We start from the raw sequence: 27,250 nt of genomic DNA, 5'->3' as shown, positions 1-27,250 counted from the left end.
ACCATTCTTTATCATTGTCCCCAGCATCTGGATATCACTTTTCCACCAAATCAGGATCACTATATCTTGTGAAGAAGGAAAGATGAAGGATTTGGCCAACTATTCAGATGGGGAAACTAAGTCCCAAGAAGGATGATCAAAGTGACACTGCTGTTTGTAGCAAAACTGGGTTCCCTAACTCCTGGCCCAGAGTCTCTTTCTAAGAGATGAAAATGACTCATCATGTGCCTTTTTCTCTACAAAGACCCACCCTCAAGTAAAATCCCATTATCTTCTGGCCTCAATGCCCACCTCCTTAACCCCACCACTGGACTCGATTCCTAGAAACTCCCTCCAGATCTCCTGGAGAACCCATCTGCCCCAATAAATGTATGATTGGTTTTTTCTTCCTAAGCTAGGCCAGGCCACTGCTGGCTGCCCCACAGACACACAGTTTGAAAAGCTATACGTCTCTTGAATAAAATGTATTGTTGTTGGCTACGGCTCGAGGTCCCTCCACACTTGGCCTATGGAAAAGGGGAATAAAAAAAGGAAACAGCCCAAGCGATTAGCTCAGGACCCAACACTTCATTACAGACAGCATCAGGACAGCCATTATGTAGAGAACAGCCCAGCTGGGATGAAACGTGGCACCGGAGAGTAACAGAGCCCTCCTCTTTCCCATGGAGAGGAGGAAAGGTCCCTTCAGAGACCCTGTCCACTGCTTTTATTCCTAGATGGTACCCAGCCCAGGGTTGGTCCTGCTCTCTTGTTTCAGGGGAGAGGGAAGAAATTCATTGAGTCAGCTAAAAGGGATTTTGGAGGCCATCTTTCATCTTAAGGGAAAGGAAAGTGACTTCCCAGACATCACAGTGAGTGAGTGAATAAAAAAAATGGAACCCAAGTCTCCTCTGTCTTGGGCCAGTGAGTTTTCCATGATAGGGAGGAGCCCTTGTGCAAGATGGAGCTAGGTATTTGTATTCTATTTGGGGGGTGGAGGTGAGGAGGAAGTAGAAAAGAGAGAGAGGAGATGTGTTCCTGTGGTCTCTGTTTTGTTTTTGTTTTCCAGGAAGGGTCATTCTCCAATAGGCTCTCTGTCTATAGTCTAGAGATGACCCTTCTTCTCTTGCCTGGCATCCCTTATCCTCTCCCTTCTCTAGAAATCCCTACATCTAGGATCTCTCTTGATAGTAGCTTCCAGCTTCCAGGCAAACTCAGAAAATTGTTATTCTCACAACTATGGCATCAGTGGTAGGAACCAATTGGTTCTGGTTGAGTGAGACCCTTCCTACCTTAAGAGATAAGTGGCCTTCATCAAGGAACTGAAAGAGAGACCAATGACCTGGCACAATTGGGTTGCCCAACCCAAGAAGGTTTGGATCCTCAATCCCCTTCCTCCACCTGCTGGGCCTGAACAGCATCACATCCAAGGGCATGATCCTATTATATATCCTGACTTGTGAAGACCTGAGAGTGTGCTTATCTACGAGGTGACAGTGATGCTGATGAATCCTAGACTAAGCCTACTAATAATAGGAGGTTTCCAGAGAGCATTAAAATGTTCAAAAAGTTTTACATTTACTATTTCACTTGATCTTTACAACAATTCTAGGAGGTGGATACTATTATTAGTCCCATTTTACAGATGAGGAAACTGAGACTGAGATTAAATGACTTGTCCAAGGTCACACAACCAAATTAAGTCCATCACTCTTTCTATTTTGTATCATCTACATATCTACCAGAACTCTTCCAAATTAACCATTTTCACTGGTGGGTGGGAAGATGATTCCTTCATAAAAGACCTTTCCCACCCCCCTCCCCATTGTGGCCAAGTTTTCATCTTCTCTATAAATCCTGAAGTCCCCAACAAGAAGCTTTGACCAACCGGAGCAGACTCTCATGACATTTCTACTGTTGCTGTCCTTATCTCTTTCTTTCCTTATCCCAATGGACAGGAAATAGAGGGGAAAAAAGGATTGATTTCCTAAAGCACACTCCCCAATGTGACAGATTGAGCCTTGAAAAAGTCAACTTTGGTGCTTCCCAGCAACCTCTTAGGGACTCCATTCTCTTCTTTATCTTAAAAAATGATACAGAATAGCACTGCTTCCTCTTCCCAAAATGGTCTTAATGAGGCCTCTCCTTACCTATTTCCTTAGAAGGAAGAAAAGATTGACTCTAAACCTTATTTTCTACTTTAGAATTGGGGGGAGACTGAGCCACTCAAAAGGAGACTGTGACTGTAACAGAGACGTTGTTGCAGAAACAATCTTAGACTTCATGAAAGTCAGGAGGACTGGACTCAAGTCTCAGCTTTCCCACTAACAAGCTAAGTGACCTGGGCCAAGTTACTGCACCTTTGTGGGCTTTGTCTTTGCTTTCTGCAAAATGGAAATAATAATTCATGCCCTGCCTGGCTTTCAGGGCTATTACAAATGATCAAAAAAAGGGAGATAAAAATTCGAGGGGTTCAGAGGGGATTGTCTGAGGTCCTTTGCAGTTCAAAGAGTCTATGAATAGGTTTTTTTTTTTATTAGTATTACTGCTAGCAAAGGTCTCAGGGATGGGGAAAACATGTATATTTTTGAGGGCTTCCTTAAAGTGAACTGTGAAGCAAAAGAATAAGAAAATGGCCATAATCAAGGAAATGATTCCCTAGGAAAACACAGGTTGACTGTACCATAGCCTTCCTGCAATGTGACAGGCAATCTTTATGGAGGCAGGCAGAAAGTTCATGCAGCAAGACCCTGGCACAACACCGTACATTTACACAAGCACACAGAATCCATGCAGTGAGTGGTACCTGTGAGATCCCTCTTGGGAGACTCAGCCCAGCCGGACATCCATACTTCCAAATCCCCAAAGAGAAAGGCAGCAGAGAAACAGAATTAGAGAGGGAGAAAGCATTAGTTAGATCTTCAGGCAGGCCATTAGGATCTGGAACTCACTCATTAAGAAAAAGAAAGGAAATAATAGAATAGTCGCGATGGCTAGATCTCCTTCTCAGGCCAAAGCACACTGGATGTCCAGCTGCACAAATGCTGGTGTGATCTCTGGAAAAGCCACAGGATGGGGGGTAGGGTGGGGGCAGGGGTGAGTTGGAAGGGGGTGGGATGAGGGCTAATGAAGTGTTTGCTGAGACATAGGAATCCCCAAAGTGTCCCAAAGGCTCCAGAATCCTGATTGATTTCCTGGACTTGGCCCTACTGTTTGTATTGGCACTTAAAAAAAAAAAAACCAACAGACCCAGCAACCCTGAGTCTTCCTTCTTTATATCCCTCCATAACAACAAACCACCCAAATGGAACTCCGAAATATTCAATGACTTCAGCACCCAGTTATACAGCTAGTAGGTGCCAAGGTAGGATTTGGCCCCAGTTCTTTCCTGAATGGCTTGGAGATAGTAGTTGAATTATGATAAGGTATGGTATGGTTTATCAAGGGTTAGGGATGAAAAAAGGAAGTAGGAATTGTTTCATTTCAGGGTTTTTCTATACCTGGTATCTGGCATACAAGAGGTCCTTAACAAAAAACTGGTTGATAATCAATCTGAGAAGAGGCAGCAAGTGGTATGGTGGAAAATTCACTGGGTTCTAGCCCCAAATTGGAAACCGATTTGCTGATGCCTTGGGAAAGTAATCTGTCCTCTCTGGGTCTTGTTTTCTTCTGTAAAATGAGGTAACTGGACAATCTTTTAGTGCCCTTCGAGCTTAAGCCTATTCAAAATCTTTGTGGAGTTTTTATTTACTGTTTGACCAATCTTGTGTCGGGTTATTTGATAAGGAGGGACAGAGAAAGAAAAGACAATTCTATTTGAAAGCTGATGGAACAGGTTGAGAGATGGTTAATTGATTTTCTCATGGCCATACAGCTAATGAGTATCAGAGTCAAGGCTTGAAGTCAAGGTTCAGAACATTGTCCTCAAGAAGAGGTACCTTTAAATTAGAATGTTCAGACCATAAGGAGTCCCTTCACTTGTTTGACAAAGTTAAATGGGAAACTGTGACAATGAAATCACTTTAAAAGACTGATATATATTAATTTAAGGTTTACAATACAGAATAGAACTGGTCTTGATTTTTTTTTAATTGTATAAATTCTTAGGATTGGCTAAGTGACTCAGTAGATAAAGCACCAGGCCCAGAGTTGAAAGGACCTGGGTTCAAATACAGGCCTTTGATATTTCCTAGCCATGTGGCCCTGGGAAAGTCACTTAATCACATTTGTCTAGCCCTTACCGTTCTTAGAGTAGGCCAGAAAATGAGGGTTTAAAAAAAGAAGTTCTTAGGATCATAGCTTTAGAGTTGGAAGAAATTTTTTTCCAACAACATGATTTATTTCCCAGTTCCTCAGATGTGTAGAACAAATCTGGTTGCTCCAGTCCCCTCCCCCATATAGTACAGTCCACTCTCTAGAGGAAAGGATTCATCCTGCCTTCTTTCAACATCCAGAGGGGAGAGTTGGGATCCACACTATGAGCCTTTGGCCCTCAAATGCCTGTCCTCAAGCCAGGAAGCAGACAAGGCTGTTGGCTCAGGGTTGGGAGGGGATGGAGGATGGGGAAGTGAGGAGAGAGGGAGAGAAACAGACAGAGAACAAAGAGATGAGAAAAAAGAGAAAGAGAAGGACATATATAGAGACTAACAAAAGAGTAAAAAGAAAAAGACAGTGAAAAGCAAATAGAGAATAGAGAGAGAGAGACAGGAGACCAAAAAAAAAAAGACAGACAAGGACAGAGGCAATAAGATGAAATGATAGAAATGTTGAATGCTAATTGGGGAGAGAGCAGAGAGACACAGGAAGAGCCCAAGTGGGGAGGAAAGAAGGGAGGAAGAGATGAAGGGAAAGAAATAGAGGGAAAGAGAAAGGAGGAGAAAATGGAGGGAGAGGGAAGGAAAAGGAGGAGGGACAGAAGATGGAGAAGATATGGAGAGAGAGGGTCAGGAAAGAAGATTCCCATTCAAGGAAGTCCATCTGCCCAGATGATTTTGCTGGGATGTGGCCATTGTTCGTGTTATGGCTTCTTGGAACCACAGGGGAGAGCTGAGTGAAGCTGGACCCCAGAGGGAAGGAGTGTGCAGTCTCCAGAGACCACGAAGGGCCCCAAGTAGGACGCACCTGAGGACAATTCAAAGTATGATGGGAAATACGGATTCAGTCCAGAGCCCGCCTCTGCTCCTTACTATGTGTTTGACAGATTTTTCTACCCTCTGAAGCTCAGTTTCCTTGTCAGATTTGGAATAGATGAGAGCTTCTTTGCCTCTTTTGGGTTGTGGCCCACCCCTTTGGCAGTCTGATAAAACTCTTTTTTGAATCGTGTTTTTAAATGAATAAAATAAAATACATAAGATTACAGAGAATACCAATTACAGGGAAATACAATGATTAACATAAGTCCACAGACTCCAGATTAAGAATTCCTTGTCACTAGATTAGCTAGAAGGTCTCTTTCATCTCTAAAAGGAAGATATATTAGGCAAAGATCATTCTTCAGAAAAAAAGCGTCACTTGGGATAGCAGAAACATGGAATAGCATAGCAGGAGGAAGCCCTTAAGAGATCACACAGTCTACATCCATTCAGTTTATAGAGGAGGGACTTGAGGCTCAGAAAAAGGAAGTGACTTGCCCAAGGTCAAACCATCAGCTGATAACTGAGTAGAACCCAGATCCTCTGATTTATAGTTCTGTACCAGCATTATTAGGACTATTTCTTTACTGCTGTTCCTTTTTCCTTTGTTGTCTCTATAGCTGGGGTGGTGAACAAAACAGGCCCATCCTCTGCCCTTGGGCCAGGTCCCTGAGGAGCTCCATTTCTCAGAAATCAAAGCACGTGTGTGGGAAGACAGACTCCAGGAAGGAATGTGCAGCTGACCTTCAGGGTGGTGTGAGCCAGGCAGTCAGGGATCGGCCAGTTTCCTAGTTCAGGTAGAGAGTAGGAGATGGGGTGCTGGAGAGAGCCAGCTCAGGACACACAATGTATGGGTCCTGGATGGCAGTGCCTAAGGGAGGCGGTTCTGGGCACGCTAGTCTGCAGCATCAGGGCATTCAGAACCACCTAGAGGCGTGAGGGAAGTCCTGGGGGAGCAGCCCCACCTCTGGCTCAGCCTGGCCCCACTGCAGCTACAGTCACAGATGGGAGATGCCTTGGGAAGCATGGAATGGGAGAAATGAGGCAGGAATGGGAGTCATTTCTCCACCCTGCTAAGCAAGCTTGTACAAGCTCCAGCCAAAGACAGGTGCTGGTGCTCTAAGGGGCCATACAGACAAAGCCTACTGTTTGCAGCTGCTGCTGCCTGATCCTGTATTCGCTTGCAGAGAAGAGCCAGGGAAACAGTGCTGAATTGGGAGTTAGGAGACTGGGTTTCTAAGCCCCTGCTCTTACAGCAAATGGTCTTTAATTTGAAGTAAGATTCCTCTTTAAATTTCAATTTCCTAATCTGAAAAATGAGGAAAGCAATAATTAACTCCAGCCCTGCCTATTCCACAGGATAACTGGGAGAAATTGTAAAAGTAAGTTGTTATTGATGTTGCTATAGAGAGGGAGTGGAGAGTATAGTGGATAAAGGGTCAACTCTGAAGTCAGAAAGCCCTGGATTCAAGTCCTGATATGACTGGGTGACCCTGGAAACGTTATTTAACCTCACAGTGCCTAAAGCAGCCTTCTAAGACAAGAAATAGCAGAAAAATTATTGATCTGCATTGGTTGAAGGGATCTTCATCCTGGGAGTTCCTCTCATCAATAAAAATCTCAGGTCTAGAGGCCTCTGATAGGGTTATAATCTTTCTCCATCACCGTGGGGTCAGTGGAAGAGGGAAGGAGAGAAAGGGTTACCAACAGGACATCTATCTGACTTCTAAATTCCAAGTATTCTTCCTTCAACATCCTATGCTTCAACACAGACATGGGCTGAGTCTTGATGGTCCCAGCAGCCACAGTGACATTCTTCCCTCTTCTCTAACACTCTTCATCAAATGCTCTCCCTGACTCCCACAAGCCCTTGGCCAAACCTGCACATACATATGGAAGCATGGAGCCAGGAAAAATGGATATGGGACAAGGAAGGAGGATGATCAGTCCCGTAGCATCTGACCCCTCTAATACTCCTTCCCTATTCCACGGAATGCAAACCAACTAGCGGTCCTACCTTGGACAGGTCAACATTACTTCTCTAGATCTTAATTGGCTCAGCTGTAACAAAGGGGGATTGTACTAGGTGATCTCTAAAGCCCCCTTTAACTATTAACTTTAATGGTATATGAATTCTTTGTAGAGTCTGCATGGCTGTGGGCTATGAGCTATCTAAATTGGAACCCAGGTCTTCTGACTAGCAAACAGTCAAGTGCTTTTCACTCTGAACTAGCATCTCTAAAAGCCAAAAAAATGTCACCCACCCAGGAAAAGCTGTAGATTTTTAGCATCTGTTGCCTTTCAAACAGACACTGGTTTATGTATAAATAACTGAGTGAATCGAAAGAAAGATAGATAGTGCAGGAAATGAGCATCTGAACTGTACAACTTGATTATCTATAATGTCTGATGGGAGCGGAGCTGAGCTCAGTCCCCAGCTGCTCCTGCAGGGAGCCTCTCTGCCTTTCTCTTCCCCTTCCACTCAGTGTCCAGACCAATCTCCACCCCCTCTCAGATGCCACGTAAACAGAGCTACACACACACACACACACACACACACACACACACACACACACACACACACAACCAGCCCCCAGCATCAGCACTCCTCACTCCTCCTCTCCCCACCCCCACCTCCAACCACTTGGAAAATTCTTCACATCTGGCTTTCACGTGATGGATTCGTGCCTTGCCTTAGAAGCTGGTCCTCCTGTGAGGCCAAATCAGAGGGGATAGAATGACTGCAGGACCTAGAAAAAGGAAGAGGGCCAGGGAACTGACCCCCTTCTTCATGGAGAAAGGGGCCCAGAGAAGGGGAGCCATGGCCCTGGTTCTGTCCTTTTGTAGGTTAAGAAACTAACCCTCCGGTACTATCACTTTGGTCTCTTGGGGACCAGCAGCTTTTCCTCCCGTGAGAGGCATCTTAGCTATTCATGACAGAGTGGACAGACCACTAGCTGGGAGTTAGGAGGCCTGGGTTGTATTCCCGATGCTACAGCTCACTCACTCTATGAGTTTGGCCAAGTCCCCTTTCCTCTTTCTAGGCAACAGTTTCCTCCTCCGCAAAATGATGGGTTGGAATAGGTGATCTTTAAACCCTAACCTTAACCCTAAGGTCTCTACCTGCTCTTACATTCCTTCAGAATGGAAGAAGCAGTGGATCACAGCCAGAGCACTTGGGTTTGAATCCAGTCTCTCACACTGATGGTCCTGGAGGGCCATCATCAAGTCACTGAAACTCTGAGACTAAATTATCTCAACTGTGAAGTGAAGGTAACTTAAGTTATAATTAAGGCCTCTTCCACCTTTAAATCTATGATCTCATAATCTCATCTGTTAAATTCAAGAATTGGCTTATGGATCTAGGATCTACCCACACTTAGGCACTGACCATGAGAATACATTCTCCCTCTCTGGGCAGGTCCTCTAGGAGGGGTGCAACATGTCCCCAAGGGTTAGGGTAAGAACTTCTGCACATCCACATTCGTGAGCCTGTATGTCTAGGAATGCATCCTGGTCAGAGAACCTGAAGGATAAGTAGGGACAGGGGTGGGTGGAAGTCACACTTAGCTCTCATGACATCAACTTTAAGAGCTTAGGATCATCTCCTCCAAATCTAGGGCTTCTCTCAAGAACCTATTACTAGGCCTATTTCTTCCAATTTATATCTTCTTAGGGCACTGAATGTTAAAAGGGACTGTACATCTTCTTTAATGATGAAGAAAATGAGTCCTACAGAAGGAGAAATAACTCCCCACTGGTGCCTAACAGTAACAGAAGGAGGGACCATCATCTGAGGTCTCTACCGCTTTTCATCACACCATCTTTTCAACTCATTTCTTTTTCTTGGTTGTACCACTTTTTATATTTGGACTAATTTATTTTTTCTGGGCAATATATAAAGAACCCCAAAGAAAGTCAGGCTTAAAAAAGACCTCTGAAGTCATCTAAACCACCTTTCACTTCATTGCCGGAATCTCTGCAACAATATCCCTGACAGGCAGGCATCCAACCTTTCCTTGAATACCTCCAGAGGTCCAGTGCTGGACAACTCTAATTATTAGTTGTTCCTCCTTACATTGAATTCAACAAATGCTAATTAAATGCACATGATGTCCACCCTGGAGTAGCTGACATTCTATGAGGAGGATACAACATGAAAAGGTCGATGATTACAAAATATATACTGTTATACAAAACAATTTCAAGAGAAAAAGACAATTAATTACTGGGGAAATAAAGAAATGCCCCCCTGTGGATTTAGAACCATAACTATACTTTGAGGAAAGCTGAGAATGTTGTTAGACAAAGGGGAAGGAGGAATGAGTTCTATTAAAGGGGGAATACTTGAGTAAAAGCATAAGACAGAACCCAAATACCCAATCAGATGCCAAGTCTTTTTAATTGCATGTTATCTTTTATATCTGTTCCCTTCCTTTCCCTTATACAGCCTCTACCTGTAATAACTTCCAAATTAGTCTCCCCTCTTCTGACTTTCTCCTCTCCAATCGATCCTCCACATAACCGGGGAATTGATATTTCTAAAATAAAACTCTTGACTATGCCTGCCAACCCATACACCCAGTTGAAAAATCCTTTTTTCAAGTTTTTTGAAAAACTTTTTATCAACTTTTTTGATCCCTTTTGCCTCTAGGGTAAAATATACAATTCTAAGCCAAGTGTCTAAATCCCTCTATGATCTGGCTCCTATCTTATCTTACATTACAATCCTTCACATCTTTCTTTTTTTGTCTCTTTGTGTGTGTGTGTGTATGTCTCTCTCTCTCTCTCTCTCTCTCTCTCTCTCTCTCTCTCTCTCTCTCTCTCTCTCTCTCTCTCTCTCTCTTAGTGGAGCCTTACTGCTGACCTACTCTGTGTCAACCTGGGTCATCTCAGTCCTCCTTGGGCAACATGGTACCCCCTCACCCTGGGATGAGGATACCTGATTGGCTTTGCCTGATGCAGCTCAGAACTGCTGGACTCCAGAAATCTTTAAGCCTCAGCTTCCTCATTTGCAAGCCTGTACGACCATATCCAACACACATCAGTTATTTTCCATCATTTATCACACTAGGCTGTGGGTAGTTCCCATATTAGTCCCATCTATAAGATATATGCCTCAAGTTGCATCCTGAGTCCTCACCTCTTTAATAGGAGATAGGCAGAATGTTTCAACTTGAATCCTCTGGGGTCATGGTAGACTACAGGTTCCTAAATGAATTGTTTTCCCTGATTTCTCTTCTCTATATTCTCTAAAATTACTAAAATGATATTGATGAAACACAGCTCTTACCATGTCATTCCCCTGATAGGGAATGATATTCATAAGGAACATTCAAAGGAGGCTGAGGAGTGACCAGAGAGATAGGAGAACAAGGAGAGAGTATGACATCTAGAGAGAAGAGAGTATTAAGGAGAAGCCAATTGATAGCATCAAAGGCTGCAGAGAGGTCAAAGAGAATGAAGACTGAGAAAAGGCCATGGGATTTGGCAATTAAGAAATTACTAGTAACTGGAGAGGGCAATTTCAGTGGGATGAAGAGGCTGAAAGCTAGATTTAAAGGGTTAAGGAGTAAGCGGAGATAAAATGGAGACATTTCATGTCGATAGCCTTTGTTTAGCCTCAAAAGAGATATAGGATGATAATTAGCTAGAAGTGAAGGATCATGGGGAACTTTTGGGAGACAGGGGAGACATGGGCATATTTGTAGAGAGTAGGGAAGGAGTAAAGTAGACAGGGAAAGATCAAAGATAATTGATAGAATGGGGAGGACAGAGAAGGCAATCTCTGGAGGAAGATGGTATGGAATGGTATCACTTATGCAAGCAAAGGATTGGGCCATGTGAACTTTAGATTACTCCACCCTGCTTAGTCTAACAAAATCAGGAATGTCTACACCCATACTTAAGGATTAAGTATCTAGGGGGATGGCCATTGATAGACATGTGCTAGCAAATGACAAATTAGACACAGCTGACAGATCCCTGGGCTATCCTAAGTCAAGCTTAAGCTACCACTGGTACAGGTGAAGTGATGTAAAACTGTCTACATATTTTGTATCACTTCCTTTCTCCAGCCTTTTTGACAGTGGAGAGGTGGCTGATGGCAGCTTGCTGAGCATGTCAGCATCTTGGTGTGGCAGCTGCTATAGTCTGGGTTTAGTGGTGAGTTTTCCTTGATACCATACTGGAGGAAGCCTAGTAACCTAGTTCAGGTGAGGCTCTTCTCTGAGCTCTCTTTCGGGGTTTAGGCTGATTTCCCTCCTTTACCTTCTAAACACTATTCTCTTCAGAGAAAGCCTCTAATCTTCAAGGACCTCGTGGCACAGGACTTTGGACTCCCCTGGCACAGGCCGGGTAAGAGAAATCCTATACCTTTCCCTCTCTCTTCTCCTTGATTTCTTCCCAATATATCGATTAAACCACCATAGATTTCCAAACTGACTTGAGTATTTTATTTGGGATATCCCCTGGCGACCAAAAATCAAACTTAGATTAGGTCACAACCCTAAACTATCCTTACAACCTTGGTAAGAAGTAAGGCTACCTCTTTGAGACTGGAGTGGAGCAATGCCTGGCATACAGTAAGTGTTTCATAAATACTTGAAGACCAATTGTAGCACCTCTAAAGCCTCTAAGAATCTCAAAAACAGATACTTGCATAATTTCATAGGATTATTATAAGGAAAGCATTTTATATCTTTGGTTAAAATTTTCTCTTTTATGTAGAATGCATATCTAATAGCATCATAAAACCTCAGAGATGGAAGAAGCTTTAGAAGTCATCTAGGCTAATCACTTAGAAGAACACAGAGGAAGAATCTCCAATACAATAACAAAAGAGAAGTCTTTATTTGTTTTTTGTAAGATTTCTCAGTGCTGTTCCATGGTGTTTATTTCAGAGAATCAGAAAAAAAAAATAGAGAAACCAGTAAAAAAAGAGCTCAGTATTGGTAAGGGCAGTGGCAGGTGGATAGAGAGTAGGTATGGGACTGAGAAGGAAGCCATAAATCAGGAAAATGCTACTTTCATGGCCTCTCCCCATTTACCTGCTAGGAATCCCATCTTTGATAGTGGTTGGTCCTGAAGGCAGCTAGACAACAATTCTGAAACAGGGGTGAAATATAGTAGTTTTGGAACAGAGAGAGCAAAAGAGGACAGGGGAGAGGAGGGGGGAATGGATGAATCTTTTAATTAAATCCTGATGATCAAGTGCAAAAAAAAGAAGGCTTGCCAATAAAAGCGTGGCAGTAGGGTACTTAAGGGGATAGTCTGGATTGGGGCGGGGGGCAAGGGAATGTGTGTTAACACCCCCAGAAAAACTGTAGCCAACCCTTACCCCTCCCTGCCTGATACAAAACAGAGGTACAGAAAAATCCTTTATAACCACTTGGACCAGGGGTACACAAAGCTTTCATAGAGACTATTGCCAATTGCCAATTGAGATCAGTGTTTGGGATTTGTCACCAACTTCATCACTTCACACAGACCTCATCCTCCCTCCTTTGGGAGTTGGGACAGACACACACGAATTCATGCACATAGTCATACACAGAGAGCTACATCCCTTGGAATTTCTAACATGGTTGGAGAAGAGTATGGCTTGGTAGGTTGGGGGAAATATTGAGGTTTAGAAGTCCACTAAGTATCTCTTTGCCATTGTACCCTGGCAGGTAGAGAGGGAAGATAGTGATCATTATGCTAAGCATAGGGAAGTTTGCTAAATTGTCCAAGGTCATTGTTAACAGCAGGAACTAGAACCCAGGTGTCCCCACGGCCAATATACTTTTTATGAGATTCTCAGTCTTATGACACCTAAATGACTTCTATTTCAACTAGTAGGACCCTATGAAGTGATGTGGAGCCTTAGAAAAAAAGGAAAAATCAGGGTCAGGGGAGAAAAAAAAGAGATCATTTTTTTTCCCTAAAGACTTATTTTCTCTTTTAAAAAAATCTCTAAGGCAGGGAAAGAACATGAATCTTGTAACCATGGAAAAATATTCTAAATTAATTAAATAAAATCCCCCCAATAAAGAAATAGAAAATCTCTAATGAAAAAAGAAAAAATCCCTAATGTTTATTTTCCCCAAAATTTTCTAGCTTTTTACATCCTAAAATATATCCATGATAATTTTAAAAGTGAATGAAGTTATAGATACTATACTATGTTTCTAAGCTAATAGCATGGCCTAAATTCTGCAAAAGGTAGTAAGAACAGTAAGCGTTGCCTAAATTTTTGTTTTCCCCAGGACATATGTAAGTCCTTTGTCATTAATCAAGAAAGCTGCACATGAATAGGTTGACAAGGGATGTTACCTTCTGTTTAGTAGTTAGAGGAAGGAGCATCTTTATGCCTTCCTAGGTGGCACTATGGATAGAATGCTAAAACCTGGGATCAGGAAGACCTAAGTTCAAATTTGCCTCATAAATGTAACAGCTATTTGACACTGGGCAAAACACTAAGCCTGTGTCTGCCTTAGTTTCCTTATTTATAAAATGGGAATAAAAATCACACCTATCTCCTAAGGTTGGTAAGAGGATAACATGAGATAATTGTAAAGCACTTTGCAGACTTTCAGGTGCTACCTAAATGCTAGTTATCTTCCTCCTCATCATCACTATTATCATCAGTTGTACGAGGTGCTATTGGGAGTTTTCTCTTACATCAATTATTATAGGTCCAATTTCAAAGAAACCCCAAATTCCAAAGCTGGAAGGGATCTCAGTAGTCCTCTTAAGTCCAACTCCTACCTGAATAAGAATGTTTTGCAAAACACCCCCCAAAAATGTTCATTCAGTCTTGGCTTGAAGACTTCCAATGAGGGAAACCTCTTGGGGCAGCCCATGATGCTGGAAGAGCACTAATTGGAAGTTCTTGCTGACAACAAACCTACATCTCCTTATTTGGAATTTTATCCATTGCTCCTGGTTCTATTCATTGGAACCCAACAAAAAAACTGATTTCTCTTCTACATAAGATAGAGCTAATCTAATGCTTGGAAGAAAGCTATCCTATTCCCTCTGAGGATCCTCTTCTCCAATTCTTTGAAGTGGTCCTTGTATGGCATGAATTTGAAGCCTTCCTCTGGCTATTTTCCACTTTATAAAAGTCTTTCCTAATAAACTAGGTGCCCATGCCAAACAACATGGCAGAGTTGACCTAATCAGTCCCCTCTTTCCCCTCCTCCTTCTCTACCTTCTCCAATCTCTCTCTCTCTCTCTCTCTCTCTCTCTCTCTCTCTCTCTCTCTCTCTCTCTCTCTCTCTCTCTCTCTCTCTCTGTCTCTCTCTGTCTCACTCTCCTCTCTCCTCTGTCTCTCTCTCTCTCTCTCCTCTCTGTCTCTGTCTCTCTCTGTCTCACTCTCCTCTCTCCTCTGTCTGTCTCTGTCTCACTCTCCTCTCTCCTCTGTCTCTGTCTCTCTCCTCTCTGTCTCTATCTCTCTCTGTCTCACTCTCCTCTCTCCTCTGTCTCTGTCTCTCTCTGTCTCTCTCTCCTCTCTCCTCTGTCTCTGTCTCTCTCTTTCTCTCTCATACCAAACTTAAGATGGACACCCAATTGGTATAGCCTACTACAGCTCAGAACTCCCAAGCTCCAGATATCCATTAGCCTCAGCCCCCCAGATAGTTCCAATTATACATATGCATCACCAAGTTCAGTACTAGGCTTCTCTCAATACAGCCCAAACTGCAGCCCAAGTATCCCTTTCATATCTGATATTTGTGAGGCTGTTGTTTTGACTCCTAGTAAAACTATTGAAATCTTTCTAGATGCTGACTCTGTTACCTAATGGGGAGCTATCCCTCCCAATGCTAGTCTGCATCATGGAACAGTGGAAAGAGAACTTGCCTTGGAGTAAGGAAAGAGATGTGTTTAAAGCTCAACCCTGACACATTAGCTATGGGACCTTGGAACCTCCACTAATCTCAGTTTATTCATCTGCTAAATGGGGATAATAATAGCTGTGATATCTACCCGCCTTACAGGGTTGTTGTGAAAAGAGAACTTTCTAAACTTTAAAGCTCTATGGAAATTCTATCCATTATTACTTCCTCACAGTATCCCCAAGAGGCAAGTGGTATAAGTAAGTCTCATCCTTCCATTTTATAAATGAAGGACACAATGGATAGAGTGTAGTGCCTGGAGTCAAAAAGATCTGAATTTAAATCTGGGTTCAGACACTAGTTGTATGACTTTGGGCAGTCACTTAACTCCTGTCTGCCTTAGTTTCCTCATCCATAAAACAGGGATAATAATAGTACCTAACTCTCACAGAGGTTGGAGGGGGATAAAATGGGATCACATTTATAAAGCACTTTCAAAAAAAATTATTTAATTGATTAATTTAGAGTATTTTTCCAGGATTACAAAAATCATGTTCTTTTCCTCCTCTCCTCGCAGCCCCCTCCCATAGCTGATGCACAATTCCACTGTGTTTATAAAGCACTTTTTAACCTTAAAGAGCACTATATAAATGCTGCTGCTAGTAGTAGTAGTAGTAGTAGTAGTAGTAGTAGTAGTAGTAGTAGTAGTAGTAGTAGTAGTAGTAGTAGTAAGACCTATGGCAAAGAGAAGTGAAAAATGGCATGATCTTCCAGGCAGTCTAACATTAGTAGGAGTCAGAACATAGTCTTCTGACTCTAAGCTATAGGATTCAGAGCTTGAAGAGACCTCCATGATCATCCAGATGCAACATTCCTCAAACCTTTTGATCTCAGAACCCCTTTATACTCTTAGAAATGATTGAGGACCACCTCCCAGCTTTTATTAATGTGGGTTATAGCTGTCTCTCAGTATTTACTGTACTGGAAATTAAAATGTCTGATAATGATGATGACAAAGGAGAAGAAGGAGGAGAAGGAGAAGGAGAAGGAGAAGGAGAAGGAGAAGGAGAAGGAGCAGGAGCAGGAGCAGGAGCAGGAGAAGGAGAAGGAGAAGGAGAAGGAGAAGGAGAAGGAGAAGGAGAAGGAGAAGGAGAAGGAGAAGGAGAAGGAGAAGGAGAAGGAGAAGGAGAAGGAGAAGGAGAAGGAGAAGGAGAAGGAGAAGGAGAAGAGAAGGAGAATAATTTGAACCTTGAGGATGTTCTGAAAGCATCCTGGGAACCCTCAGACCACACACTGAAAACCATTGATCTACTAATCCAACCCTCCATATTTTACAGATGAGGAAACTGGGATGCAGTATAGGTAAGTAAATTGCCTAAGATCACACAGAGAGTTAAGAACTGGAACTGACCCAAGTCCCAGAATCAGAATCATAAGCCTCTTTCTCAGACATTTGACCTACTTGTGAACTTCATCAATGAGTAAGTATGAACAAGGCCACAAGCCCTTAAGACAAGATATACCTCCAAATAAAGAAGTTAACCATGTCTCCATCCAGGAAACCTCATATATTTTAAGGGTCATAGAAGAGGAAGGAGGGGTTTCTTTCTCTTGGGAGCATACCTGTGGGTTGCATCTAATATAACCATGTTTAGAACTGGAAAAGAACTCAAAGACTAAGTTCTTCATTTCCCAGATGAAGTCTGATAAACATAAATGACTCGTCTAGATGTTCCTATCAGAACCCTGACTTTGGACCTCAAATTCTACCTTGTTTCTGCCATACCACAGTGCTATTTAGGACTTCTCTCAAAAACAATGGTTAGAAAGGTTCCCTCTAGGGGTCCTGGCCCCTTCAATGTAGACAAGAGTGTAGAGATGCCTCTCTGAAGCTCTCACACAGCAGCCAATTAGTCATGTCTCAGGAACTCCAAAAAGTTGGGCTAGTGGTCCAGGAGCCATGATGTTCATGGATTCCCTGGCTCCTCTACTGGATCTCTCTACCTTTGGCTGTACCACGTCCATTTCAGTGATGGAGAATGTAACTAATCTGAGTTCTGTGCATGAAGGGAATAATATCTTCTGGGCCTAAGGCCAATGGATATGGGATCTGGTTGATCTACCAGAAAGCTTCACACTCGGTCTTCATGTCTCAGTGACAGCTCAGCTGAGAAGCCAGGTAGCTTCTGAAGGCCCCAGGTTCCTTCCTGGAATAGGAGTATTTTTGAGAAAACAAGTATTTCAGCCTCCAATCTTTATCCCATTCAATTGCTCTGATGAGGTTGTTTAATGCCAATTTAGCAGATCCAAGCTTCATTTCAGAAGAATTTGTTTTGGCTTCTTGTCAAAGTCCTCCCCATCACAGACTAAAAATACTATATGCAAGTAGGCCTCCAACCTATGAAGTGGCTCTGTTTCAAAAGTTTATAAGGTGGGTATTTGGAAGTCAGAGCACATTTTCCCATAGATATAAGGTAATATGTTCTGGTTATACTCCCCAGCTAGACCCCAGAATCCATTTATTTACTAATGAAGCTGAAACTAGTACTAATATTCTTAGCTCTGGGTCCTGGGATTATGGGAGGTAAAGGAGGCAAAATCAGAAGATCTCAACAAATTGTCTAAATATGTAAAGTCTGCCTTTGGCCTCTCCTACTCTTTTATCTTCCTCACTTATTAAGTCTCTTATTCCTTAGCCCTATAAGACTCCTATAAGGTACAGTGAGCCTGGAGTCAGAAAGACCCGAGTTCAAATCTAGCCTTGGATACTCCCCCTAGACAAGCCACTTAACCTCTCTCTGCCTCAGTTTCCTCCACTGTAAAATGCACCTAATTCCCAGAGTTGTTGTGAGGATCAAATAAGATTTTATTTGTAAAAGCATTTAGCACATAGCTATTCTTTTCTTCTTCCTTTCCTTCCCCCATTCTATCTTCTACCCTATCTGTCCTCCTCATTACACTGCCCTGTTCTTCTAAATGACTACTTCTGCAGTTAAAAAACACCCATTTCTTCAGTCCAGCCATTTGGGACTGGGAGTAATTTGGACTGGACTAAAGAGAAAAGCCACCTAAGTGGAATGATTTGCACTAAAATGTGAATGACTAATAACTCTCCAAGGGGTATGTACATTTTAAAAATAGGCATTTCTGAATTCAAAGAAATCTCTGAAGGGATCTCAGGGAAACTAAAGAAGAAACATATCCTGTTAATTTGGAGGAAGGTCTTTGGGGTGAAAAGGGTCCCCAAGTAAGCAGGCACTGTTAGCTCTTCTGTGCAGATGGGGAATGGAGAGTGAAGAATACCCAGTACCTCATTGGAGTTTCAAAATATCCTTGTGTGGTAGACAAAACAGGTAGTATCATTCCTACTTTACAGATGAGAATACTTGAAGACCCAGAAGGCCAAAGACTATTAAAAAAAAAAATAATCATACTGTCTGAATCATCTTAGGATTAGGATATTTGGTAAGAGTATTTGGAGGGCTTCTCTCTCTCTCTCTCTCTCTCTCTCTCTCTCTCTCTCTCTCTCTCTCTCTCTCTCTCTCTCTCTCTCTCTCCCACTCTTTCCCTTTCTTCCTTCTCTTTCTCTTTCCTCCCTCCATCCCCTCTCCCTGCCCTTTCTCCCCCCACCCTTTTATTATTTCCTTCTCTTCTTCCCTCCCTACTTCCTTCCCCCTCTCTCTCTGTGACCTGTCTAAACCTCTCACTCAGCACTTAACATGACACCATCATTTTGTGCTTTCCTAGGGCTCTCTTCTGCTGGACTAGAAGAAGCTCTCCGAGGTCAAGTGCCATATTTATCTTTCTGTCTCTCCTACAACATGCCTACCCAGTGGTCTTGACACCTTAGGATCATTACATTGCAGATTTGAAGGGAACATAATCTAATTCAGCTCCTTTATTTTACAGAAGATCAGACTGAGCCCAAGAGAAATGAAGTGGTTGGTCCAATGTCACATACGCAAAAACATGGCACAGTGGAAAGAATATTAGCTCAGAAATCAGAGGGCCTGCATTCAAGTCTAGCCTGTGATGCTACTTGTGCCCACAAGTCACTAAACTCCTCTTGAGTCTCAGTTTCTTCATCTGTAAATGAAAGCATTAGACTAGATGGCCTGTGAGTCTTTCTAGTTCCAAATTCATGATGATCTATGTATCTAAGTAGCAGGGCAGTATTTCAAACTCAATTCATCTGGCTCTAAATTTACTGTTCTAGCTACCACACTATATTCAATAAAAATTGGTAACATTCAATTGAAAACAGAGAATATTGGGCTCTACTTAGAACCTCTAGTGCAGAGACTCTTAACCTGGAGTCTGTGAAGCTATTAAACAAATAAATATATACATGCATATTCTCAGTAGATATATAGATAAGAGATAAAGGTACATATATATACATGTGTAAATATCCATGTAGGTGTTAATATACAGTATATAAATATAAGCGATATCAATTTAATCAGTTTCCTTTGTAATTAATGTCATGTTTAAAATATTATTCTAATATCAATATATTTTTAATCAACAAATAATATTAATATAATATTAGTGTTACTAATATAGTACATGTGATAAAATATTATTCTGATATTCTGAAGATATCCATAGGTTTTATTAAACTTGTAAAAGAATTCATGATACACACAAAAAAGGGATAAGAACCCCTGCTATAATCCAATTCTCTCATTTTACAAGTGAAGGAAGTAAGACCCTGAGATGGGACAAGGTTTTGTCAAGATCATAATTAAAGGCAGAGGTAGGATTAATCCTTAGGTCTCCTGATTCTTATCTGGGGGATTCTTTTCAAGAGCCCCATCAGGCTACCTCTATATTTAATTTTAGTAAAAATCTCAAATTGTCTCCAGTAACCACTCTAGATGACCTTCTTGATTCTTAAGGAGAAAGTTTCTTTCTGTGTCTCTCTACACAATTAATGGAGCCCCATAGTTGGCTTTCATGAAATCAAGTTTGGAGCAGAAAGACAGCTTGGACTTTTTTGATGTCAGGCAGGGTCATAAATTATTAGGGAAACATGTGAAGAAAACTCCATGTTTTTGTTTTCCTGATTCACGTGGCCTCTCTTACACAAGGCTACACAATTATCCAGAATTGCATGGTGATGTTAGAGGGTGGAGGGATGAAGGGAAAAACAAGACAAAGAACAAAGGCCTAAGAGCCAAGAGATCTCAATTCTAGTCCCATTCTGCAACTAAGTTCTGTGACCATTGGCAAGTCAAATCTTTGAGTCTTAGTTTCCCCATCTTGTAAAATGATGGAGCCAGATTTATATGCTCTCTAAGGGTCCTTCTAATTCTAATATTCTATAATATTTCTAGACTACCTCCATTTGACAATGAGAAAAGTAGTGGCTGGGAAAGGGTAGAAGTATAAAATAAGTCTCCTATTGTAAGAAGATAGTAAATGAAAAGTGGACTTTGAACCACTTGGCAAAATGTCAAATAATCCACACCACTGACCATAACAATTTATATCCAGTAATTCAGAATTCCTGACCACTGGGATGGGAACTAATTAAGGGTTTATTGATACAAATATTTCAGGTTCAAGTCTAAGAAGAAATTATGTAGTCCAACTACTCCATTTTATAGATGAGGAAGATGAAGGTAAGAAAGAAACCATTTACTCTGAAAGTTCACTTGAACAAATAGCGTTATCCAACAGAATGAGTTTGTAGCAGAGATGGGACTAGAACAGGGCTTAGAGGTCTTCTGGCTTTCAGCCTTCTTCTCTTTCCACTATGGTACATAGCTCTCACTATACAATTTTCAAGAAAAGTATTTGTTATTTTTCAGTCATGTCTGACTTTTCATGACCCCATTTGGGGTTCTCTTGGCAAAGATACTGGAGAAGTTTGCCATTTCACTCTGTAGCTCATTTTATAGATGAGGAAATTGAGGCAAATAGGATTAGGTGACTGGCTCAGGGTCACACAGCTAATACATGTCTGACGTCAAATGTGTACTCAGGAAGAATGAGTCTTCCTTACTCCAGGTCCAGCACTCTGTCCATTGTACTGCCTAGCTTCCCAAGCAAGGAATTATCAAGGAAATAGTTACAGAAAATTTCAGGGAGAATGACAAATTTGCCTAAGAGAACAAATTTGCTAAAGTACTTTTAGAGCATCCATTTGCATTTTGTACAAGGAACGTGACAATTACAGATGATTCATCACTCTTCATTAAATCAGATTCAATAGAAACTCTATTTAGCAACATTTTGTTTATTCACATCCCAGTAATGCCTCATGAAATTTCCTAATCCCATAAAGCTCTGGCCAGTCACCCAGTCCCACTTGGAAAATTGAGTAGTGAAAAAAAGCATCAGATTTGGGATAAGATATGACTCTCCAGTTCTCTTCAAATCCTCTGGGCAAATCACCTCTGGGCACTTCAATTTCTTTCTCCACAAAACACGGGAATTTGATTGGATTGGCTTGGAAGGTCCCTTCTGTCCCTCACATTCTGTGATTCTGTCTTTCTGTCTCTTATGAGGGCGCTAGGAGAATGTCATCTCCAGTAAAGCCTCAGTTCCTCTGTGGAAGGGCTTCCTCGAGAGCACAGAGGCCACATTGACAAAACTCTGGGGAAATTCTAAAGGAGACTTCTGAAGGAAGCTGAATGGAAGGGTCAAAAGCTGCTGCCTCCTCCATGAAATGTTCTCTGGAGCACCCCCTCCTTCAGTCAGAAAAGCTCTTTTCCTCCTCTGAACGCCTACAGCTCTTTGTTCTCACTTCTCTTCTGACCTATATTATTTTACAGTATAGTTATTTTTCAATGTGCCTTACTCCCCTTTATGAATTATGAGTGAATCCTCTGATGGCAGGGATGGTGACTTACCTGTATCTCCCTTAGGATTCAGTTAAGGTAACTACAGAGAAGAGTGCCCTAGATATTTCTAGGGGATCGAATTTGTCTCATTTTAAGAGGTTTGCCTAAGCCACCTGGATAGTCAGTGACTTAGGAGGACTAGAACCTAGATTGGTACAGTTAAATAATCATATGCTCACATATCTAGAATAGAAAAAAAAAAACACAACCTCAAGGGTCAGTGAATCCAGTCCCCTCATTTTACAGTTGAAGAAACCAAAGATCAAAGAGGTTAAAATGATTTGCCCAAAGTCACACTGGTATTGCGCATCAGTGGCAGGATTTGAACCTAGGGCCTCTGACTCTAGGTTGGATGCCCTTTCTAATCTATTATGCCAGTTGGTTCCTAATTAATGCAAGGCTCTTTCTATTGTGCCACACTTCCTCTCTTCTCTGAAGTATGTTTCATCTCATCGGATGTCATTCCAAGCTGTCAGAAACACATGCCACACAGAATTATGCCCAGCTCTCAATGCATCATGAAACCTCCAGGGCTAGAATCTGATCTCTACCCAGTGAAAGAAGACCATTGCCATAACAGGCCCACTCTCAGGATTCATTCACCACAATGAACCTTAGACCAGGATTCGGATCTTAATCAAAATGATCCCAATTGATCCCATCTTATTCTTTTTTTCAACCCTTACTTTCTGTCTCAGAATCAATCCTACATTTTGGTTCCAAAATAAAAGAGTAGTAAGGGCTAGGCAATAGGGATTAAGAGACTTGCTCAGGGTCACACAGCTAGAAAGTATTTGAATCTAGATTTGAACCCAGGACCTTCCATCTCCAAGCCTAGAACTCTATTCACTGAGCCACCTAGCTGCTCCTAATCCCCTCTTGTTCTTGAGATCAGATATAGTATCCAACCATATCCTGGCACCCCCAGATGACTGTGCCCTACAAATGTCAAAAACACATACCCTACAACACTTCTTAGGCAGCCCGAACCAGATAAAAATGTAACTGGAGAATATTTAACAACATAAAAATATAATAGAAGAAAGATTGGGTTAATATGGGGTTTTCTAAGGGATCCCTCTGTACAATTTAGCGTCTCCCATTTCCACTGGCGTTTCATACAGATGCCATAGGAGCAGCGGTTCTCAACCTGTGGGTCGCAACCCCAGCCGAACGACCAAAACACAGGGGTCACCTAACACCATCGGGAAAATACATATTCCCGATGGCTTTAGTCGCTGAGAAATTGCGCTACTTTACAGCAAGATCTCGAAAAGAACGGGGACCCTGCTGCCCGCACATTGTACTAATATTAGTTACCTATCAGCAGCCCTCCGCCTAGGAGGGGAAATGGATTTACCATGTTGCCTGGAGACAGGACTCAAACAGAGACCCAGAGGGAGCACCTGGGTGCTGGCTCCGGAGGGGTTAAGTCCTGGAGCAGATAACTCCTGGAATGGATAACAGAGCCAAGTAACCCCAGCAAAGTAAAGCCTCAGCTCAAGCTGGAGGGAGATGACAGGAAGAAGAAGGCAGCATCTGCAGACCCCCTCCCCAGACAAGACTTACCTCCCGCCCCAGTGCTCAGGCTGCCTCCTGCTGGATTAATATTTCTCAACATATAATTAAATATTGTTTTTGTGATTAATCACTATGTTTAAATTATGTTTGATTTGTAGCAATGAGAACACATAATGGACATCAGGTATTTACATTCCAAATCATAACTGTAGCAAAATTACAGTTTTGAAGTAGCCACCAAAATAATTTTTTGGTTTGGGGTCACTGCAACAAGAGGAACTGTATTGTGGGGTCACAGCATTAGAAAGGTTGAGAACCACTGCCCTAGAGAGAGCATTCGTTGATGGCAGAGTTGGGGGAAAGGAGTGTGGGGAGAAGGTGGGAGGTAGATGTAACCATGCCACTGATCCCATTCATTTCTCCAAGCTATCAACCTACCTGCCCAGTCACCCGTGTGCCATGGGGCGCAAGGTGACTGAAAAGGGCTTTCAGTAAAATGGACCTTGGATGGAGCTGACTGGGGTTCCGGGTGAGGTGATCTTTGGGGCAATCCTTCTAAATATCTAAAGAAGGAGAAGCTACAGCTAACACATGATGACAAGGGAAGCACACACGCACACACACTCACACAGGGCTGTAGACTCCCCCTGAGCACACAACACATACATAACACATGTAAACATACTCCAACATACAATGCATCTTGACACCCACCATACATACTCTAATTGCACAACGTCCAGTACCCCTTGACATATACTAACATGGGCAATGCACAGAATATACCCCCTAACATATGCATTATGCCACCCAACACATTCTAGCCCACAATGAAGACTCCACATATAGACATCCACACTTCCTGGTGACAAAATCCTATCATTGTCCCCCAGTGCCAAGGCAGCAGACTTAGGGAGGACGGAGAAAGCCTGCTGGCATAGCAGGGGACTTTTCTTCTTCTTCCCTCTTCCCCCATTGCCCTTCTTCTCCCTCCCCGTAGCCCAGCTTCAGGTCTAGCTCCTAACGCAGCTAACAGCTCTCTGTTCCCAGCTCTATTCTCTCGTCTGGCCCCAAAGACTCGGCTTCCACCCTGCAAAACCTTTATGAATCTCAGTGAACCTGTCCATCCACCTTCCCAGCTCGAGGCAGGAGGAAGAGACTGGGATCGTCTCCAGTGAAGGAAGGAGGGGCCGAGGTCAGGAGTAGCCAATCCATTAAAGCTCCATTTGGTACAAGTACAACCTGCCCAGCCCGATGAACGTCCGGCTGATCAACAAATGCCCAATGCAAGAGAAGACGCAGTAACCCCTTCTTATCCTCCTGGGAGGGGCAGAACACTCATACATTTCCCCAAACATTGGGAAGTGGGAGGCTGGATTGAGGGCAGGGAGGAGAAAAGGCTGGATTCATCAGAAAAAATTCATCATGACCTTCCCCATCCCCACCTCTATCACCCCCACACACACACATACACACATATGTACACACAGAAGGGGAAACAGGAGCTTTGGGGGCTGGCTGCTAGCATGCCTGGAAAAGAGCAGAGAGGAGAGGAGAGAAGAGAGGAGAAGAAAGGAGAGGTTTAGGTTTGGAGATGTGCCAGCTGGTTCTTCCTGGGTATGCAGAAGGGCTGGGATGGCCCGGCCATAGAGGACCCCTGGATATGGCATCTGACCAAATAAAAACCAGATCTTGTAGTAAGGCAAGCAGGTGAGAAACCTCAGGAAAAACGAATCTCAAATGCTCTGCACTGCAAGAAACTGCCTGACCCCAAGGCAATTTGGAAAGAGCCACCAGAGTACATGCAACAGGCAGAAGAGAGAGGTGGAAGAGACAGACAGCCCAGAGGTTGCCCTGCTTACCTGATTTCCTCTTTGAACTTCCATAGTCCCTGAAAAAGAAGCAACAGCAGATAGACATGGTTAGCTTCAGGCTGGCTGGCTAGCCTTCCGAGCCAGGGAGAGGAGCCCTGGGCTCCCACCCAGAGGCCCCAGACTCTCCCACTGCCTGCTGCCTCCAGGCAGAGGGAAGGAGGGATCCCCTACGCCAGAGCCGGCCAGCACCACTCAGGCTCAGGCTCAGCTCTGAGAGCAGCTGGTGCTGCAGTCAGACTCTGGCAAAGCCATGTGATCCCCAAGGCAGGGAGAACCTTCCGCAGCTCTGCGGTGCAAGCACGCAAGAGCCCTGGGCTCCTCCCGGGGCTTCCCCATCATGCCCAGGCTCCCTCCCTCTGCCGTTCTTTCCCCTTCATCACCTTGGACAGTCATAGGATTAACCCCTTGGGAGCCCAGCAACTAGAGCTTCCCCCTACCCTGAATGCCAAGATATCAGAGTATTGAGAAAGGGGGAGGATGGGATCTGTCAAATCCTTCATCCCCTTATTTACATGGTTCCAATCCCTCAAAGCCCATCTCTGGCTCTTAATGTCTTAAATACCCATCAATGCCCAGTTCAAATATCACCTTTCCAAGAAGTCTTGGGTTCATTTGATTTTACAGCACTTTTGTATATTCTTATGTATTTACATGATCATTTGTACTATATTTATCTGTGGGTCTTGTGATGACAAATAGATTGAAAACCATTGAGGTATTTAAAGCTCCCTCAATTCCTAGCACAAGCAAACAGTTAAGTAAAAGCTTAGTAAATAGCAAATCTCTGGACAATAGAATGGAAGCTGCTGGAGGACAGAGACTGTTTTTCATTTCTTTGCATCCCTAGCACTTAAGTCTAGTGGCTGAGGGGTCCATGACACCAAAGGACTTAAGAAGACTTGCCCCAGACTTCTGCAATGGTGTCCTTGCCCAAAGTCTACCCCGCAGCTGTCCACACCCTACCTAAAAGAAGGTTGAATAAAACATGATCTATAGGAAGCCTTTTCTGATCCCCACATCTATAAGTGTCCTCCCTCCTCCTTTCCTTCCTCCATCCCTTCCCTCCCTCCCTTCCTTCCCTCCTTCCTTCCCTCCTTCTCTCACTCCTTCCATCCTTCCTTCCTTCCTTCCTCCCTCCATCCCTCCCTTCCTTCTCTCCTTCCTCCCTCCTTCCTTCCTCCCTCCATCCCTCCCTTCCTTCCCTTCCTTCTCTCCTTCCTTCCTTCCTTCCTTCCTTCCTTCCTTCCTTCCTTCCTTCCTTCCTTCCTTCCCTCCTTCCTTCCTCCCTCCATCCTTTCCTCCCTCCCTTCCTTCCCTCCTTCCTTCTCTTCCTTCTCTCCTTCCTTCCTTTCCTCCTTCCTTCCTTCCTTCCTTCCTTCCTTCCTTCCTTCCTTCCTTCCTTCCTTCCTTCCTTCCTTCCTTCCTGCCCTCCTTCCTTCCCCCTTATTTTCTGTCTTAGAATCAACACTAAGTTTTGGTTCCAAGGCAGAAAAGCAGTAAGGGCTAAGCAATGGGAGTTAAGTGACTTGCTCAGGGATACACAGCTAGGAAGTGTCTGAGGTCAAATTTAAACCTGGGACCTCCTGTCTCCATGGCCTGTCTTTCCTTCCACTGAGCCCCCTAGCAGTCTCTACAGTTATTCTGAGCTCTAGTAAACTAGGATTTAAACCAAAGGCTTCTGTCCATTGTTCTTTTGGCTATCCCATGCTAACTATGAACAATAGACCCCTGGGAGAAAAGGGAGAAATTGCTAGACTATGGGAAGTATGCGTAATGAGGCATGGAATAGAAATGTCACAATTTTGATTCCTACCAGTCTGGCCAAAAAAGATGTTTTATTATCAGGAACACTAGTTGAGGCCAATATGCAGATGGAGATGGTCCAAGCCTATTTACTTGTAGCAAATTTAACTTTACATCACCCTCTTCCTTCTCCTAAACCTGGAGGACAGGCTAATAAAGGCATGGAAGGACAAGAGGCTAGGGATGCCCAGGGTCCTCTTGTAGTCAGGGACTTGGTATTAACTTCAGTTAGGAGAGTTAATTAAGTGGCTTTTCCCTTAAGTTATATT

The 27,250-nt window shown here is 43.1% G+C and overlaps 1 protein-coding gene across 5 annotated transcripts in view; it reads right to left on the bottom strand.

The window, feature by feature from the left end:
* Positions 1-27,250, bottom strand: part of SH3PXD2A (SH3 and PX domains 2A) — a 337,587-nt gene that overhangs the window by 104,739 nt on the left and 205,598 nt on the right. For 3 of the 5 annotated variants that reach the window (XM_001368979.5, XM_001368948.5, XM_056804514.1), the window contains 2 exons: positions 25,167-25,195; positions 2,786-2,830 (listed from right to left, as the gene is read on the bottom strand). In XM_001368979.5, the coding sequence (XP_001369016.2) occupies positions 2,786-2,830; positions 25,167-25,195 (74 nt within the window). The remainder of the gene's footprint in view (positions 1-2,785; positions 2,831-25,166; positions 25,196-27,250) is intronic. The other 2 variants (XM_007479080.3, XM_056804516.1) reach the window with 1 other exon arrangement.

This window comes from Monodelphis domestica, chromosome 1 (assembly GCF_027887165.1).
Source record: "Monodelphis domestica isolate mMonDom1 chromosome 1, mMonDom1.pri, whole genome shotgun sequence".
NCBI lineage: Eukaryota > Metazoa > Chordata > Mammalia > Didelphimorphia > Didelphidae > Monodelphis > Monodelphis domestica.
The sequence above is the reverse complement of the archived record's forward strand: the minus strand, read 5'-3'. Positions and strand labels throughout refer to the sequence as shown.